The sequence below is a fragment of the Hemibagrus wyckioides genome, linkage group LG08 (assembly GCF_019097595.1).
Source record: "Hemibagrus wyckioides isolate EC202008001 linkage group LG08, SWU_Hwy_1.0, whole genome shotgun sequence".
NCBI classification, from domain to species: Eukaryota; Metazoa; Chordata; class Actinopteri; order Siluriformes; family Bagridae; genus Hemibagrus; species Hemibagrus wyckioides.
Genome location: NC_080717.1, coordinates 9,387,327 through 9,407,476, shown reverse-complemented (window position 1 = coordinate 9,407,476; position 20,150 = coordinate 9,387,327). Strand labels below are relative to the sequence as shown.

Here is a 20,150-nt window from a genome sequence, read left to right as displayed (position 1 = left end):
TTCAATTACAGACGAAACAATCAATGGAAGAAATACAGAGCATGTGCGAGTTTGTTGCTGTAAGCTGCTTTGCTAAAAGTCTTAGCAATAACAACTTGAATTTTTATTTTTCTGTTTGTGTTCTCACAAACTTCACAATGGTTCAGTCTGGATTAAAAAAAAAAAAAAAAGGAATGTGAAGAAGTGGTTCAGTAACACAGATGGCCTGGTCGAGATTACCAAAAAAAAACAAACTGTGAGGACAGAGGTTTATTTAGGTGATTTTACCGGACCAAAGTAAATAAGCACTGGGCAGATCACAGGGGAAGAAGTCCACATAGCAAAAGATCATGATGAAAACTGTTCCTCAGTCAACCAATTACCCCAAACCCCCCCCTCACCAAAACAAATTCATTGTATGGCAACTATGCATGGTTTGTGCCTTACTGAACACAGTGGTTGTGTTTTTCAGACCTTACTTCAGTCCGGGTTGCCATGTGTACTTCTAAAACACTGTTACATATCATAAATAAGGTTTATAAAACACTCACTTATCACGAACGATGTCTATTAACCAGATCAGTTATTTCTTTGTTTCAGGTCATCCCCGGACAGGCAGTAAACAAAATACACAAGCTACTTTCCACACAGTGTGCTGTAAACAGCATGGACTGAATATATTTTTCTAGGAAAGAAACAATACAAAGTAATATCCATACACTTCATTTAAAATCCTTTGGTGGGCAAAAACAATTATAATTTTTCCTTTACGTAAGTGACCAAACTAACAATTTAAAACATCTACAAAGTACCATCAGAACTGGTTTTCCTATAAAACAGAAAAAGTTTACCTCCAGCGAGGAAGGTCTGTCCGTTTAAAACACTTTAAGGCACAAGAGGCCATTTGTGTAACGAAGTAAACACTAACATGATTTTAACATTGAGCAATTTAGTATTTCATGCAGTTCAAAACGATCACCCACAAGAGTTAATGCAGGCTAACACTAATTTCCTTTATCTTTGTGCAATTTAAACAAGAAACTGCGAAATTCTGGGCAAATGTACAGGATTCCAGATTCAATAGAATTGAATGACTTACTGTTTCACCTAATTAAACTAATTAGGTTTGGACCAAAAAAATCATCCATACAGTTATACAGAAATGACCAAGAAGCAGGACTTCTGATGGCCTTCTGTGAGCTACATACTAACAAATGGGGAAACCGTGCAGAACTTCACACACTGCACAACTTACAAAAATACAGTTATGGAATAATTATAGAAAAGATGCAAAAGTACATCATAGGTTTAAAAAAGAAAACTGCATTTCCTTAATCCTAACAGTTTCTTTCTGACCTGTGCAATATCCATGTCGAGAATGTTTCACCAGCCAGATGGTTTGAAATGCTGTAATGTACAAAAGACATTTCTTAAAGGGAACTCAGGGTTCTTAGTGGAATACCAGGGCAGGTGTGGACAGTCAGCGGAGTATAAATAAGATGTCTAGTAAATGGGACACACTCAGGACATCTTGCCTATTTGGATTTTCTTCCATGCCTCAGAAGCTGTGAATATACAGGAGTCGATGATGCCAGCTACTGTAAAAGTCCCACCGATAATGGCACAGATCTGAGGGCAAGGAAAGCAGCGTAAATCAGTAAAAGTCATTGAACTGATTGACACACTATTAGAATTCCTCTAAAGAACTGTGTGCGTGTGTGTGTGTGAGAGAGTGTGTGTGTGTATGGGTCTTACAGTTGTGATGAAGCGGTAGAGGGGCTGCCTCCTCTCTGTATATTTCACTGTGATTGGACTCAGATCATAACGGAACCAAATGGCTGGGATGATGCGTCCTGTGTGACTGTAAGCCACATATTCCTGATGAAATAAAATAGCAAAACAGTTTTCAGTTTCAAAAATGCACAAAGATTTGATCTGCAAATTCAGACGTCACAAAACACTGTAAATAAAATTTCACACAAAAAGCTCGTGTTCAACACCTTTTCTGTAAAATATGACTTACACCAATCAGGCATAACATTATAACCACCTGCCCAAGATTGTTTTGGTCTCCCTTTTGCTGCCAAAACAGCCCTGACACGTCGAGCGCATTATACTGCTGAAAGAGGCCACAGCCATCAGTGAATACTGTTTCCATGAAATGGTGTACATGATGTGCAACAATGCTTAGGTAGGTGGTACATGCCAAAGTAACAACAACATGGATGGCAGGACCCAAATTTTCCCGGCTTTGGCCAACCATGACCCTGTCACCGGTTCACCACTGTTCCTTGCTTGGACCACTTTTGATAGATACTGACCACTGCAGACCGGAAACACCCCACAAGTGCTGGAGTTTTGGAGATGCTCTGATTCAGTGGTCTAGCCATCAAAATTTGGCCCTTGTCAAACTCACTCAAATCCTTACTCTTGCCCATTTTTCCTGTTTCTAACACATCAACTTTGAGGACAAAATGTTCACTTGCTGCCTAATATATCCCACCCACTAACAGGTGCCATGATGAGGAGAGAATCAGTGTTTTTCACTTCACCTGTCAATGTTATGCCTGATCGGTGTATTTGTTTATTATTAACCTTAGGTTATATAGTGAGTTTGTCAGTTATTTTAACAGAAACAATTAGACATAAGAATGAGTGCATTAATATAAACCTGTGAGTTGCCTTGCAGCTGGATCTGCTGTCAGAGCTGCTGTTGTGAAAGTTTTTTTTTACTAACTTTGAGCTAAACATTTATCTTACCTTGTTGGCCACAGTGTACTGGTAGGAGAACTTCTGCTTTCCAGACAAGTCCTCATACACAGTGGGAACGATCTTGAGGATGTAATCGTGGGAGGCCAGAGCTGAGGAGACAGAATGACTTTAGACTTGGCACAGCAAAGCATTAACTAATAAGAAACTGATTTTTATGTCTACAAAAGCCACGCTGAGATTCTACCAGCTCTGGATGCTTAACGTTTTTCATTTTTAAACCAATAACGAATGATGTTATTGATGAAATGAACGAAAGGAATAACTTAAAAGCATCCAATAGATTGCTTAAAGTGGACAGTTTACTGAGTTTAATGCCAAAAGGCATTTCTATGTTTTCATTCTGCTAAATTCCATAGAATTAAAGCAGATGTCTTAATGTGCTGTCTTATTGGAGTTTTCGAAAAATGGAAAGATATTTTAAGCCGCCTGTGCTCATCATCCCCCGCCATTCCTCTGACGTAATGCAGCATGTTTGTCACTGCTGACCTTTTAAACATTTTAATCTCCCTGTGGTCTGTAATAATAATGAGGTGAGACGGAATGAACTATTACAGAACTACAGCATTACTAAACTGCAATTGTAATATTTTAAGAGAATGAATCTAAAGGGAATCAGCTAAATCGTCTGTCTATATACGTGGCCCTGCCATAGACTGGTGACCTGTCCAGGGTGTACCCCTGCCTTTCGTCCAATGTGTGCTGGGATAGGCTCCAGCAGACCCCCGTGACCCTAATTAGGAATAAAGCGGGTATAGACAATAGATGGATGGAATCAGCTAAATCAGTTGTACACACACCCACACAGAAACATACCATTAGACCCAAGTCTGTTGGCCCCACCGAGGGCATTGAAAGCACCTTGGACATTTTGCACCTGTAACACAGAACGCACATTTTCATTAGAATGACGAATTTTCTTTGACACTCTGAATAAAAAATAATATACTAGGTGAAAGTGCAACCTGTAGCTTGTCCCCAAAGGCGAGTTTATGAATGATGTGGGTCATATCGGGGTTCTGTGGCTGCGCTGTGGCGCTGTGCGTGGAGACGTGGAAATTTCCAGGGACCTAGAGAAGAAGAGATGTGGTGAAACACATCAGGCAGACTGGCACCTTCTGAATAGACCTGTGTGCTTTGAGTAAATTGATTAAACAGTTTAACATGCTTTTTGAGCATTCCATTTCATAAGCATTTGACAGAGGGGATATTGTTCTTTCACTTAGACTAATGTAATTTGAACCAACTTTTCTTTTAAAGGTCATTAATAAATTGGAGCATAACAATGCCATTTATACCACCTTACACTATGTCTACTACCAAGGTCAATGCAAAAACAGTGTAGAGGTAGAAGAGTGTGTAATGCTTTATGTCTCTGCAGTGCACATGGTCAGTTTCTTACTTTATTAATGCTGAATTCACCCTCAAAGCGACAGCCATAACCGTTATTGAGTGGCACCTTCATGGAGTTTTCTATGTGGCCAACTTCATGCCGTCCCATTTCATCTTGGATGTCCAACCCCACCACTGAGAGACGGAAAGAAAGAGGCAAAAAATGCTTAAATGTACTCAAACATCAGACAAATATGAATGCGTTTAGCTGAAAGAAAACACAAAATACTGAGCATGTATTGTTTATGAACAGTTTAAATGTTAGACTCATTATTCCAATATGTACTGTCCAAAGTCAAGACTATTTATAGATTATTATTATTATTATCATCTGAGCCCAACCTCAATATGAGAAGAAAGAATTTCACTGTGCTGTAATGTATATGTGGAAAAAAAAGGCTATTTCTATTATTATTATTATTATTATTATTTTCATTCAGTCAAATAATATAAACACAATAATAAATACTTTAGTAAAACTTTAGTAATGATGGGCTGCGATTTCCACCACTGTAACAAATGAAAATAAAATAAAATAAATAAATGAACGACACCACAATGTATATACATGAATAATAAAAATATTTCATACTCCATGCCACTATCCAGAAAGCTGTCTAAATCTCAACACTTCCAGAGAGCCACTGTTTAAGCAAGACCATAAAGCCTCAACATGTTCACTCACAGGTTAGTAAATAAAAAGGTCAGCCAGATAAAATCTGCAGATAATAATATTAAATCTTTACTGAGACTCTGCTGCATATTCCTGGTATGTGGCACAGTAATGCTGACCTTTGGCACTCATAAGTTCCGATGCAATACGACAGAGCTACTTAAGAGGAGACTGACTGACGAAACCTCCGTGGAGCAGTGCCGTTTTCCATTGCATCAACTCCACTCAAAGCAGAGAAACATTCACCAGTCATGTGAGTGGGAAAAAAGAAAAGGTTAATCTAAACCCAGCTCACTCGGATGGGTTTTTTTCCCCCAACAGAACAGTGGACAGTCAAATGTGTGTCCAGAACCTAAAATCTCACCCAAAATCCATGTACAGAAAGTATATACGAAAGAAATTCCTGCATGTCACTTTTTCCATCCAAAAATAACCCATGAGATGATGTCTTATGAGCAAAGGTCACTAGAAGGAAAAAAAAGGTGTATAAAATATGACGGGATAAAAAAGCTAAATTTAAGCTCTGATGCTCATTAAAATGAAATGATTAAATCCAATCTGAGTAAATGCAAAGGTTATTTCCAGGTAAAAGGAAATACAGGGACAAACACTTGACTAAAGCTCTTCCATGTGTTTTAGAAAGGGAAAGGGATTACAGGTGTTGGATTTCTTAAAATCAAGGGCCCTGGGCTACACTGTGTCAGACAGATCATTCCTCTTTAACACCGAACACATCATTTCAGTGCCTTTAAAGGCTGTAAGGCATGTAATAAAAAGGCGATTAGAGCTCTCAACAATAACACGATATGTTAAGACAGCCAGATCTTCATTTAAGACAAAATAAGGTGCTATGTTGAAAGATCTCGCTATTACAGTATATGAAGTCATTATTGTGAAGTGAGTGTTGTGCTTATGAGTCATCTGAAAGGCGAGAGAGACGGCACACATTATCGTCTTGAAACACCAACACAAGCACTTTTTTTACCAGCTGGAGGTCACAGTTTTTTTTTTTTTTTATTGGGTAATGGAAATGGGGTGAGTACACTGTGTTCTAGCAAGATTCATTTCCAGGATGTTTCAGTTCATTGCATTTCATAATTGAGTCAGTCACATTTTCAGAACATGTGGAGTTTTTAAAACGATATTTTATCACCAACTACTGGAAATTAAAGGAGGAAAAAATTAGTGTGGGAACAGATTAATAAATCTTTGTATTTAAGGATTTATTTACTTTTAATTCACTTCACATTCTCAGAATCAGAGAGTTAATGAGACTCAAGATTTTTCCCTTGATTGCCTTTATTATTAAAAGCGACTGCAACTTAATGTAAGTCTAGATTATTCGTCCAGAAGATACTGGACAGTGCTGGCGTCAACTTTAAGACAAATATGAGCTACATATATAAATAAGATTCTAACTAAAGAAAAAATAGTACAAAATTATCAAATCATCTCAGCATCAGAAAAATATTCATAGTACATGGAGTACAGTCTCATACATTTTATTTATATTTATATATATATTTATATATATATATATATATCTCATATGTAAAATGTTAATTTTATGGTGAGAGTTCATTGTTTCATCTTTTACTGGCTCTTATATTTTTTTATACCTTATACTTTATATAAATATCTTTATATATTACACTTTATATATTCCTGGATTAAATTCCTAATTAGTTTTGACATTTTCACAATGAACATGCTGGTAAAAATGGATAGTACCCCAAATTTACCCCAAATATTTGTGTTCTCTCTGATCACAGCAGTCAACAGCAAATCCTGATCATCTTTTAGCCAGCAAGAAAGTACGTTACAGCCTGAGATCAGCAAACATTATGTTCAGTAACTGATGACATGACATTTTTATAGTTTTGCCATAAAAGCAAGTTCTATTTCCATTACATTTACATAAAAACGGGGAAGTATTCCTCCGTCTAACAGAGAGGTTCGGTTGATCAGTGGAAATTCACACAGTATGATCGTAAATTTTAGCTCGTAAAGTTAATCTTGTTTGGTCTAGCCAGCTGTGCACCACACACTTTGCTCAAACTTGATCACTCCAATAACAGTAAGAAATAACACAGATAGGAAGGCTATTAAAAGAGCACATAATATTACACTGAAATAAATCTTCTCTCTTCTGGTTAGGAAAACCAAGAGGGGGAAAACAAACCAAGGAAACAAACAAACAAACAAAAAAAAGAGTATTGATGTAGTTTATATATATATATACTCACAATCACAGTGCAAGTTTGGCAAACTGATGTTTAAACTCACTTCAATCTTCCCTCCACTGTCTTTATCTGGGTCATCCACATACAGTTCATTTACTCTGTAAAGAAGGACAAATGTCACAGCATTATTATAATCACCAATGATAATTAGAACACAGGATATAATTGGATCTTATTAATTAGCTGTTGAATGCGTCAGGTGGTGCTGATTAATTTGCCATGAGTCAAAAGTGTTAACTACATTTTACTTGTCAAGATGACAAAAAAAATACACACATGCATGTATACATCGATCAGCCATAACATTATGATCACTGACAGGTGACGTGAATAACACTGATTATCTCCTCATCACGGCTCCTGTTAGTGGGTGGGATATATTAGGCAGCATGTGAACATTTAGTCCTTAGAAAGTTGATGTGTTAGAAGCAGGAAAAATGGGCAAGTGTAAGGATTTGAGCGAGTTTGACCAGGGACAAATTGTGATGGCTAGACCACTGGATCAGAGCATCTCCAAAACTGCAGCTCTTGTGGGGTGTTCCCGGTCTGCAGTGGTCAGTATCTATCAAAAAGAAGGAACAGTGGTGAACCGGCGTCAGGGTCATGGGTGGACAAGGCTCACTGATGTATGTGGGGAGTGAAGGCTGGCCTGTGTGATCCGATCCAACAGACGAGCTACTGTTGCTGAAGAAGTTAATGCTAGTTCTGATAGAAAGGTGTCAGAACACACAGTGCATCAGTTTGTTGTGTATGCATAGCTACAGACCCGGCAGTGTGCCCATGCTGACCCCTGTGCTCAGCCGAAAGCACCAACAATGGGAATGTGAGCATTAGAACTTGACCACGGAGCAATGGAAGAAGGTGGCCTGGTCTGATGAATCACATTTTCTTTTACATCACTTGGATGGCCGGGTGTGTGTGTGTGTCTCGTTTATCAGGGGAATACATGGCACCAGGATGCATTATGGGAAGAAAGCAAGCTGGCGAAGGCAGTGTCATGCTTTGGGCAATGTTCTGCTGGGAAACCTTGTGTCCTGCCATCCACATGGATGTTACTTTAAGATGTTCCACCTACTTAAGCATTGTTACAGACCATGTACACCCTTTCATGGAAAAGTTGTTCCCTGATGACTGTGGCCTCTTTCAGCAAGATAATGCGACGTGCCACAAAGCAAAAATGGTTCAGGAATGGTTTGATGAGCACAACTAGGAGTTTGAGGTGTTGACTTGGCCTCCAAATTCCTCAGATCTCAATCCAATTGAGCATCTGTGAGGTTTTCTCATCTATGGAGGCCCCACCTCACAACTTAGAGGACTTAAAGGATCTGCTGCTAACATCTTGGTGCCAGATACTACAGCACACCTTCAGAGATCTAGTGGAGTCCATGCCTCGATGGGTCAGGGCTGTTTTGGCAGCAAAAGGAGGACCAGCAGAATATTAGGCAGGTGGTCATAATGTTATGGCTGATCGGTGTATGTATATATGAGGAATATAATTTATTTGTCACATACACAATCATGCACAGTATCATACATGACTGTCCTATGATGGAAATAAAAATTTAAAAACTAGAAGATAAAACAGAAGAAATAATTGAAATAAAATTGTACAACTAGAATATAAAATGAAGAAAAGAAGAATCTAAAATGAAAAGAATATTAATTATAAAAAGAATATCAGAATATAATATAAAACAGACATATTATACAATATATAAAAACTAAATATGGAATAAAAATAAATAACAATACAATATAATAAGAATGGAATAATTTATATACATTGTTTATTTTTACATAATCAAACGTCTGACCTCTGTGATTGCCAACAAAGGTTTTGCCACCAAGTACTAAAGCACGTTTTGCGAAGGGGTCAGATACTTATTTTATTCATTGAAAATGCAAATTAATTTATAACTATTTTTGAAATGCATTTTTCTAGATTTTTTTTTGTTATTGTTCTGTCTCTCACTGTTCAAATAAACCTACCATTGAAATTATAGACTGATCATTTCTTTGTTAGTGGGCAAACTTACAAAATCAGCAGGGGTTCAAATAATTTTGTCCCTAACTGTGTAGAACTCTGTATATATGTATATATATAAGATCTGTATGTGTACACACACACACACACATATAATCTGTATATAGCTTTCTTTACATTGTATGGAAGGAATCTCATTGCCAGTACCATAGGACTTCTTTGTAAACCATTAGCATCAAGCACAAGGCCCACAAGGCAACAATGTCACACACCCTTTTTCATTTGGCCTCTGCAAAACTTGCAAAACTCAAACCTTACAAAAGTTCATAAGGTAACAGCCTTCATTTTCATTCTACGTGATATTTGAGCAGATTTGCACAGTGCCGAGATACTCAGTCGCTGCATTTGATGTGAGTCACACACGCATTGTGGTGATCGGTTTTGTGATCTGTACAACATGTTCATGCATTTTAGGTGAACAACAGACAAGAGCAAATTCGTTATTTTTTTATGTTATTGCCATATTTAACAGGTTTACCATAAATTATCTTTAGTACATTTCCACTATAAAAAAAATGTTAAAGTAACTTGAAAGTAACTGGGGAAAATTACAGCATAAATTCTGGTCCGTTCAGTATAAATGTAATTATGGACCTTCAGCTTCTCACAAAAATGCTAAATGTGACAAGGGAACATTTTCAATTTGACAAGCCTGCAGTAACATGACAGACTGCACAATTATCCATCGTATTAACTCATTTCCTACAACGTACCATCCCATTTATCTTAAAAAATTATTAATTTTACTATATATTTTTTTCCTATATATGTTTCCTATTTTACTATATGTTTTATTCCTTATACGATGCACAGGTTTAGGAACAAAATGAGAATGAAATGGGTATAAAACAACTAGTTAACAATATATATTTTTTCCCAAATGTGTGAAAAAAATGGATTATGTGTATTTGTAAAATTGTTGTGCTTATTTCTGTCCACATATATTAAGCTTTAAACACACACACACACACAGAGAAGTGTTCAGCTACAGCAAGCTCATTTCCTTCTTCCCCCACACCCATGCTAAGTAAATAACGTTTGCGAAGAATCAAAATGAACATCCTGTGTGAAACCCACTTTGACTTGCAAGAGGCTATAACGCCGTGCAATATGCAACAAAAAGCACCGCAATACATCCTTATAGCGCCTGCTTTCATATTATTTCTCATTTACATAACCGTCATCAGTTATGTATGGTATGTAAATATTTAGAGAAGCTGGTTAACGTGCTGTTGCTAGACCAAGCCGGTGACTCATAAGACTGCGGTAACATGTTGCCCTTTAGCGCTTTAACCGTCACTTGAGGTAAGCTTGGAGAGAACGGTGGCAATACGTACATTTCTGTGGCTATGAATCCCGTCAGCTCGGAGAGGAAGAGGAAGAGCATGAAGACGCAGCAGCAGATCGAGACTGTGGTGAAGGAGAGTAAGGTTATAAACACACACACACTTGCGCATCAGGGGTTCCAGTTATAACAATTATAATCAACAACTAGAATTGATTTACTGTAAATATTACAGACAGCTCCCTGGGTTCAGGACAATTCAACTCAGAACGGCCTTTAGAGCTAAATGTTTATCCGAAGCACAATACTAATCACTCTAGGAGATTTGGAAGAAATAGCATGAGAGATAATGACATTTAAAATATAAAATATCTTATACATCATTCACGATTTATCTGTGAAGTGTGAAGAAAGGTTTCTTATGATACTTCCAACATACTGTAAAATATATTATGTAGCCTCTTCAAACATATAGATTAGTAGTGGCCAGTGACCTGTCCAGGGTGTACCCCTGCCTTTCACCCAATGTGGTTGTGTGTGTGTATGTCTGTGTGTGTGTGTGTGTGTGTGTGTGCGTGTGTGTGTGTGTGTTTGTGTGCACATACCCCCCCCCCCGCCTCCCCTCACCCTGTATCTCTGTTTTGGAAGCCCTTGGGTTTTTTCCCCCATTTTAACCCAAACCCTTATTTTTCAATATGAAGCATACATGTTTTCAGTCCTGTTCAACAGACACAGAAGAAAAAAAACACAGAGTCAAAATAAAAGAGAAGTGTGAAATTACGTCATCACAGCGATCCAAAAGCGAGAGATACTGTATGTGGTCAGGGTAACACACTTCCTGTACACGTCAGTATCCATGTGATCAAATGAATAACAAAAAAAACAAAAAAAAAACAGCTCGAGTAAGCAGGTTGTGTCGGACCTTATTTACATGGAGACAGTCACTAGTGAGTCAGAGTCACATGACATTATGGCAGCCACGTCATTCTTAGGCGTGCTGTGGTTCCTTCCAGTTTACTCAAGCTAATGTTTAGCTACAACACAAACAGTAGGGAGTGTCACGATGACAAATACACCACAGATCTAGGTACTGACAATATGATCTCTGTTTCCATTCAGACAGGAGTAAAAAAAATAATAATAATGGTGATTGGTAATGAAGTTTTATTCATGTATTTACCAATCACTAAACTTGAATCTTATTCATACTAGTTGCCAGCTATTTTCTCTGTAACACTTGATTGTAATTTTTCAGATCTCTGGTCTTCAAAGAGGTGTCTATTGACTTTACCAGAAGAAAAATGGCTTTAAATATCATCACTTGCTGGTCATATCACGTCATGAGCAAATCAAATATTTGTTCTTTCATGGTAAAGGATTACTTGGGTATTATTTCAATTAATATGACTAAAGATGAGCTAATCAGCCCTAGGGCTCACCAGTCATAATAAAGGACACAGGAATGCAAGTGGGAATGCCATTTGGGTAGGTAATATAACTTGAGTCAAAGGGCGACACCTACAATTGTGTAACTAAGTGCTGCTGTGTCATGAGGACTGAAACAATGAGCAATCAGTGAGGAAATAGTTGGAAGACTGGAATGTTGACAACGTACAGATTAGGGCAAAGAGCAGAGTAACTTATCAATCAGTACTAAAGGTGGTGGCATTAGGAAGACGGGGGGGGGGGGGGAATGCTGTGTGTGTTGTCACAAAATCCTGGACAGACTTGTGTATTGGCTGATAAGAAAGCTGTAGACACTACTTACTGAAGGCTCCGGTGTATGTGGGCTGGGTGAGGTCTTTAGGCACCTTCCTGTATATATCAAACCTGGAAGGAAGAGAACCAAGTTAGAAAAAAAGGAAGAATAGTCAGAGGAAGCAGGAAACGTTAAACACGTAAAGCTCCTGGGAAGCACACATGTGAAAGCACATTCTGTTCCCAGCCAGTTAAAAGCCTTGACAGGGTTTTAGGAATGTTAACTATGGCAGAAGGCCAAGGAATCCTCAGACACGGATCGCCTTTGGCGCCTTAACATCACGCCTTTTCCAGACCTCGGCTTGCAAGCCCTGCACCAGACTATTCCTGTTTTGTCCTCACGTAAGAGTGTGACAGAGGCCAAAGTCAGACCTCTGTGAAAGTAAACAATCACAACTGCCCACCAATCCTCAAAAAAAAAAAAAAACTTCCGAGATTCCTAAGGGCCATTCTTAAACTATAAAGAGATGAAAGCAGGCTTATTCTCTTCACTGAAACAGACATGCATTAATAACTGACTGCACTCAGGAAAGCAGAATGAGGAAAACAAGTGAGAAAATCTTGTTTCATCATAATAGGGAATATGATTAGGGTCACTTATATACATTTATACATTTAAAGAAAAAGAAAGTGTTTTTACATTAACAATAATTATGTTTCTTTCAAGAATTAAATGCAAGAATTACGCAAAAATAATCCATCAATTGAACATGACTAAAATTAGAATTAACTAAAAAAACAAAAATCACAAATCATCATTTTGCTGAAATCCGATTTTATAAAACCCTAAATGAAAAACCCCCGAAGTTAAAACCACTAAGCACAGATATTTATTTGATATTAAAATATCAAATCTACATCACACTAACTCCTAACCCTTAAAATAAAATGCATGTTTTTGTGAAGAACGCTGCTTTTATTCATCACATGTAGTCTTTAAACATTCTCAGATTCCCTTTAAATGAAAAGCGATGTCCAAGTGTCAAAAGCAACGGTCTACTTTACAGGAGTTTCACACTAATCCTATTCCTTTTATTTATGCAATTAAAAGTTTAAATATTCCTAAACAGTGTAAGAATATAATATTCAAGCATATATTTACTCTTTAAAAACTCTCCAAAACTGTCAAAAGAAAATGCATGAAATGGTGTTCATGTAAATCTACTACTCATTTATTGACCCTACAGAGCCTTAAGGTAATTAATCTCTAGTGGTGGCTATTGAGGCTAAAGTGGGATTCAGAAGTGACCATTTCAAACCGGAAGAACTGTACATAAAGATATTATGTAAAGGACACGATAGCGCAGAGATTGTGGAAAGATTATCAAAAGATGCAAAAGTATCTCATAGAACCGAAAATGTCTTTCATTCGACGTACAAAACTGTATAAAGTGTTCTATCTAAATGTTAGTTTGTCCACGTGGACTTGAGTGAGACTCTGCCTCTGTTGTCAGCATGGGGTTAACGCCATCTCTCCATCTAAGCATTGCCTTTTTTAGGAGCTTTCTCCAGCTACGCTCCCGCACACGCAAACCATTTCAGGCCTTTTTCGGTGTTCAAATCGTTCCCTTGCATCACAGTCTTGGCCGGGCCATCGCTCGCATCATCGCTGCGAAAACACAAACATCTGGACGCATTTCTTTCACCGAGTGCTAGAGTGTGAAACTCAGATCTGACGTCATTGGGGGAGGAAGAAGGTGTATCAAATATCAAATATGCGTGACGTTCCCTCTTCTTACTCCACCTCCTGTGTTCACGGGATGGGGAGAGCATTTAATCTCGCCAAAGGACAGAGGAAAGCTGTTCTTAAAAAAAAAGACTGGTGGCTAAAGCTCATTAAGGTCAATGGAATTTTCAGAAATCTTTTGGCCGACCCACTGTTTTCCAAATCAAGTGCAGATTTCACAGCTTGCTTAAATATATTAATAGACTGAAGTGAAGTTAAGAAACACGTATTTCCTTCACATGACTTTTTTTTTATTATTATTAAGGAATGCATACATTCTGGTTATCCCAAGCATCTCACATTGCCGGATACACATACAGTCCCCTCTGAAACCACTGTAGACTGAGGATGAAGAGATGAAGATGAGTAGAGAGTTCAAGAATTTCAGGCATTCATATGTAGATGTGAGCACTTTTTGTATCTGACCACCTAAGAGGAGCAAAGTATTAGAAAAATGTGACCGTTTCTTGTTGCCCAAAAGTTTCCTGTTAGACTGATGGTTTGATATGAAACTTTTAAATAGCTTGGAACATCTACTTTTGGTTTTATTTTCTGCAGTTTCTCCTGTGAAGGATGTGTTTGCAAAAAAAGGATAAGCCGAGATGACGATCAGAGAGCGGTCTAGGCGAGAAAAGAGGGAAGAAAACAGGAGAAAAGAGGGAAAACCAATGCAAATATTATTAAGACTATACGAGGGAAGTGTGGAGGAAAAACAAAGAATGATTCAAAACATACAAGCTCCTGCTGGAGGTTGCGTCTTGGCTTGGGCTTGCATGGCTGGTTCTTGAACAGGTTCACTAATCTTTACTGATGACGGTCACAACAGAACGAATTCAGACGTCTGCAGAAACACGACAGTCTGCCAACACAACAGTTTGGTGGTGTGGGTTGTTGCCTTGAGGCAGTCATTGCAAGCAAGAGATATGGAACCAAATATCAACTGTTAATTACCTTTAAGTCTCGTGTGTTCCGATAGTTTTGCTCACCAAAAAATTAGGTGGTCTGATACAAAAAAGGTTCTTGTCTAAACGTAAAAGCGGAAATCTGAAATTCTCGTCACGTATCTTGAAACTGTTGCCGCTTCAAAAGTTTCAGAGGGAACTGTAACCGACGGGTAGATGGAGGGTATCATGTGGTAAAGTGTCCTCAACAGACTTAAGGGCAACATCACCTAAACCAAGTCTTGCATTTAAGCTGGACTTCCAGAATGCAGGTGCACCAAGTTTCCTTGTTGTAGTTAGGTTAAAAAACCATTTTCCACACAAATCTCACAGTGTAGCATCATGGTGCATCATGACATCACTTATTAATCAACCCCCATTAACCTTGCCTTGTTCCATTTACACTGCAACGCAAATTAGCAGTTCCCTGAATTAGCTTGCCTGAGTCAGTAGGATATATGACCGCGTTTGCTCAAAGGTCACTAAGGAGTTGCACGTGTGCTACGTGCTGCTCTTGTTCCTTCATGGAAAATGCCTTTTCATGAAATTTACAACAGTGTTAGAGGCTAAATCCAGCGCACCGCATATTCACTATTCTGCAGCCAATCCCGCTGCATGCTTACTCCCACATGCCGTTTCTCCAGCTTTTTTTTTGCTTTACTCAGAACTGGATTGTTAGTGAGTCACACTATAGCTCAGTTGTTGACAGTGTACCAGAAAACTGTGGGCCATTGTAAAAAAAAATGAGCACATTCTACCTTCAAGCACATTGTGTACCACAGCATGAGCAAACGAAGTGGAGAATTTACATTTACATGAACTGAGCAAACTGGTTCTCACTTCCTGTTACAGCGTAGACACTACAGACTGTTTTTCCAACACCGCATATTATCTTCAGTACAAGTTAAATAAAAAAAATAAACACAACAGTAATAACAGGCAGCTATTAACCTATAGTACTTACAGTTACTGTTTATCAAAATTCTAAGGATGTATGATCAATTTTTTCCCCCCCACACATATTTCGGCATTAGAATTTTGCTCTTATGTCTAACTGACTGGACGTTATTTTATTTTATTTTATTTTTTTAGTGGTCACAAAGCTGACGTTCCATATGGGTCTTCATCATGTCCCCAACTGCTACCTGCTCTGACATCTTTAGCTGGTAGGCAGAAGATTTTGAAAAACAGTAGGAGTGGATGATATTTAAGTAATAAAACATGACAAATCACGCGGTCAAGAAATTAATGACAGTGTGTGTCATGTGCTCTGACAAAGCAGAAGGCTGATTATACAGAGAAGTTGATTAAAACAGTATAAAAATGTAAACAGACACTGGAGACTCTTTCCAAAAAAAAAAAATCATCACAGGGAGACCTATGTCAAATTAGTTAGTATTGGAACAGATAATTTTCCTATAAATAACACTTAAATCATTTGTTCGGATGCGTATCACTTATACTGACACAATAACTGTATTAATCTGGTGACCAAATGACGTCACCAAACTGCCGGAGTTTTCCTCCTGATGCTTGGTTTTATGTTTTGGTAGGGATTCTCCCTTCAGTCTCCTCTACAGGAGGTGAAATGCGTTTTTAATAACGTTTCTCATTGTCTTGCTGCATGATGAAGTTCCTCCCTATTCAAACTGGCAGACAGAATGTTTCTGTAAACTTCTGAATTCATTCTGCTCACGAGTTATACCATCAATAATTTGAGACTCGAACCCAGGACGCTGGAGGTGCGAGGTGAACGTGCTAACCACTAAGCCACCATAATGATTAGTGAATTTAGGTTTTGCGAGCCCAAGCCATGACACTACCTTCAGGGTGCTTGAATGATTAGCTTGTATGTTTTAGTGAGTAGATTCTCCACATTTTGGCCTCTCCCAGACCCAGATAATTAGAGAAGAATCACAAACTAATATAAAATACCTAGAAACTTGTTACTGATCCTCAGAAAGACATTGTCACTATGAGTTTGTGTTTCCATGACTGGGTGAACTATGGATTCCAAACAATATCGTCATTTATATCAACTGATCGTTAGTACACAGCCTTTCTCTCAGCACCTCGCAACAACCAATATGACGTCACGGTGTGACTGCACCAGCCAATGGGAGCGGCGGATGTGTCCAGTCTATCCTTTTAGATGTCTGTGGTCATCCCCACATTGCTGCAGATAAATGGTTTGCATCTTGGGTATGGCCTTGATGACTTCTTTGAACGTGGATTGTGATACCATCACCCCTGTCCTGTGGAGGTGGTTGGTGATGACACTGACTAGTTCTGTGTGTGTGTGTGTGTGTGTGTGTGTGTGTGTGTATTATCATTACTCACAATGTTCATATCATCAACTGCTGTTCATTTTCTTGGCCAACCTGTACCATGAATATTTGTTATATATTGTGTACTTTTTTTCTGTCTCTGGCAAAGAATGTCCTTTGGGATTAATAAAGTTCTTATCTTACTGTTTTTAAGACATTCCCAATTGTTGTACTGGCTATGCTCACGGCATTACAAATCTGTGTACTGGTTGGCGCTGCACTGTCCCTTGTGGATTAGTGTACTGTACTGTTTTGCACTGTTGGCACACTTTATGTAGCAGTGTGTAGTGCTTCACTGAAGTGCGATTCTGTGTTTTATATAGCAACATGGTCCTGGAGGAACATTGTTTTTTTTATTTCACTGTGTATTGCACCAGTTGTGCAGCTGATACGACAATAAAAGCTTCTTGACTTAGTTCCCTCTTTTCTCATTGCTTCCTTTTCTTCTACAGACAACTCTCCAGATCTTTAATCCTTGGTCAATCCTTTTGAAAAACAAATGCCAAAACCTAGAACTCAAACCAAGAGCAGACATTCAGAGCTATTAAGTGTTTAGACAATCAATCTAACCGAAACATTTGGACAACAACCTGACTTTTATATTATCCACTGAAAAATTGGTGGGTTCAAAAGAAATCATTCAAAATCATCAGATATTGATGGAACTGAAAACTGAAAATCTGATCTAAAATCTCATATTTATCTCTTATAAAATATTAAGCTGCCCAGAGAACTGACCTATTTCTAACTACAACAGAAAACAGCTAAATATTATGTTATTAAACAATTTTGGGTATACATCTTATCATCCTGACCAGTTTCAGAAGATTGGGATGAGTGTCTTCATTTCGATGAATCTGGCCATCTGTGTAACCCAACCAAAGTAAATAAAAGTCAACTCAATGCAATGTCATGGCACACTGAAGGGTTTTTAATATTTTACAACGTGCATCACAATAGACACTACATTTCCAATAGTTTTGGGACACCCCTCTAAATCACTGTATTCAGGTGTTGTTTTTCAGGGGTTAGGCTTGGCCCCTTAGTTCCAGTGAAAGGAACTCTTTTGGACAATTTCATGCTCCCAACTTTGTGGGAACAGTTCAACTGTTCCAACATGACCAGTGCACAAAGCAAGGTCCATAAAGACGCGGATGAGCGAGTTTGGTGTGGAGGAACTTGACTGACCTGCACAAAGTCCTGACCTCAACCTGACAGAACATCTTTGGGATGAATTACATCGGCGACTGTGAGCCCATCCAACAATCAGTGCCTGACCTCACAAATGCGCTTCTAGTAGAACGGTCCCATAAACACACTCCTAAACCTTCCCAGAAGAGTTGAAGCTGTTATAGCTGCAAAGGGGTGGGCCAACTCCATAAAACATTCATGTGCATGTAAAGGCAGACGTCCCAAAAATATAGTGTATGTGAACTGCAACAGACACTGTCCTTATTGCGCACTCCTACCTTCAAAAACTCTCCCCTTCGGAGCTTCTTTTGACATATCATCGATCTGGTTATACTTCGTACTGGGAATTACGGGCATAAATATGGGTGTTATTCATGGGTCATGCTGATCAGAGATTTTCACCTTACTGGATAAAGACATTGAAATAATGGCATCTCTTTCTGATAGATTACTATGTGAATATTATGTAGTGCCACGTTAGTGTGTTTTATACAGCTCCTTTTTGAATTCTTTAGAATGTGATTTGTACAAATCTTATCTACCATCTTCTTCTGCAGTATTCTGTATATGAGAAAGCCCCTGGACACAAGAGGACACAGATATCCTTCAGGGACCGAGGATGATTGGTGTTGATTAGGGTCTATGCGCGTTATTAAGCAGACAGAAGAGGAGCTACTGAACAGTTATAAAGTAACAACTCGACATTTCATAGTGTTACATTGTTTTAAATCCCCTGTGACTTCGTGCCCCAGCTCCCGGGGGCCGGGCTTCATTTCTGCACCAAACAGGGGCAAAAAAAAATAAATCAATCACATTATTTGAATGAACGCGGTAGCGACCTCGGGTTTTTACTCACCTCCGCACATCGAAAGTCATGATGTTTGCACGTTTTGAAACGAAGGTTAAATTATTCAGATGTGTACCGTAATACAACTCCCAGCCCCCCGCTTCAACCCTTAGCGCGTGAACACAGCGGAAATGACGTGCCGTAAGGACGCTTTGCACAATTCTACTGGTCCAAGGAAAGCATGGTTGATGATTCTGTTTCCGCCGTGGGGGTAAAGGCGGATTCCGCGGTGATTGGGGCAGTGTTACAATCAGCTCTGTTCTCCCTATAGCAATGCACTACAGTGAGGGTAGAAGAATATACCATGAAGTGCACTACATCAGCGGGGAGGAGTTTGTTGGATGGTGACTTATTTTTTTTTGGCTGGAAGTTTGTGTAAAAGCAAACGTAAGAGTTGTAAGGGAAGCTTTTTTTTTTTTTTTACTTGTGTACTCAGACCTCTCTTTACTAGGAAAAGTTATATTCCCAGAGTTCAGAGTATGTATACAATATATCTGCATTATATTGCCAAAAGTTTTGGGACACCCCTCCAAATCATTCACTTTCGGGGGTTGGACTTGGCCCCTTAGTTCCAGTGAAAGGAACTCTTAATGCTTCAGTATACCAAGACATTTTGGACAATTTCATGCTCCCAACTTTGTGGGAACAGTTTGGGGATGACCCCTTCCTGTTCCAACATGACCGCACACCAGTGCACAAAGCAAGGTCCATAAAGACATGGGTGAGTGAGTTTGGTGTGGAGGAAGTTCACAGAGTCCTGACCTCAACCTGATAGAACACCTTTGGTATGAATTAGAGTGGAGACTGTGAGCCAGACCTTCTCATCCAGCATCAGTACCTGATCTCACTTCGCTTTTAGTGGAATGGTCAAACATTCCCATAAACACACTCCTAAACCTTGTGGAAAGCCTTCCCAGAAGAGTTAATGTTGTTATAGCTGCAAAGGGCAGGCCAACTCCATATTAGACGGCAGAC

The 20,150-nt window shown here is 38.7% G+C and overlaps 1 protein-coding gene across 1 annotated transcript; it reads right to left on the bottom strand.

The window, feature by feature from the left end:
• Window positions 1-50: 50 nt before the first annotated feature.
• Window positions 51-19,334, bottom strand: ergic1 (endoplasmic reticulum-golgi intermediate compartment 1). The gene is made up of 10 exons (XM_058396690.1): window positions 19,185-19,334; window positions 12,154-12,215; window positions 10,438-10,510; window positions 7,060-7,154; window positions 4,151-4,275; window positions 3,714-3,818; window positions 3,565-3,625; window positions 2,740-2,840; window positions 1,735-1,857; window positions 51-1,608 (listed from the first exon to the last, which is right to left on the bottom strand). Exons 1-10 carry the CDS (start codon window positions 19,202-19,204, stop codon window positions 1,501-1,503), a joined length of 873 nt encoding a protein of 290 aa, XP_058252673.1. The 5' UTR covers window positions 19,205-19,334; the 3' UTR covers window positions 51-1,500.
• Window positions 19,335-20,150: the final 816 nt, after the last annotated feature.

Excerpts from the sequence above, each read along its gene's own strand:
- ergic1 (XM_058396690.1), bottom strand. The coding sequence starts at position 19,204 with ATGACTTTCGATGTGCGGAG. Across the intron at positions 1,858-2,739 it reads AGTACACTGTGGCCAACAAG|GAATATGTGGCTTACAGTCA; the intron begins GTAAGATAAATG and ends TTATTTCATCAG. Across the intron at positions 1,609-1,734 it reads TCTACCGCTTCATCACAACT|ATCTGTGCCATTATCGGTGG; the intron begins GTAAGACCCATA and ends CCTTGCCCTCAG.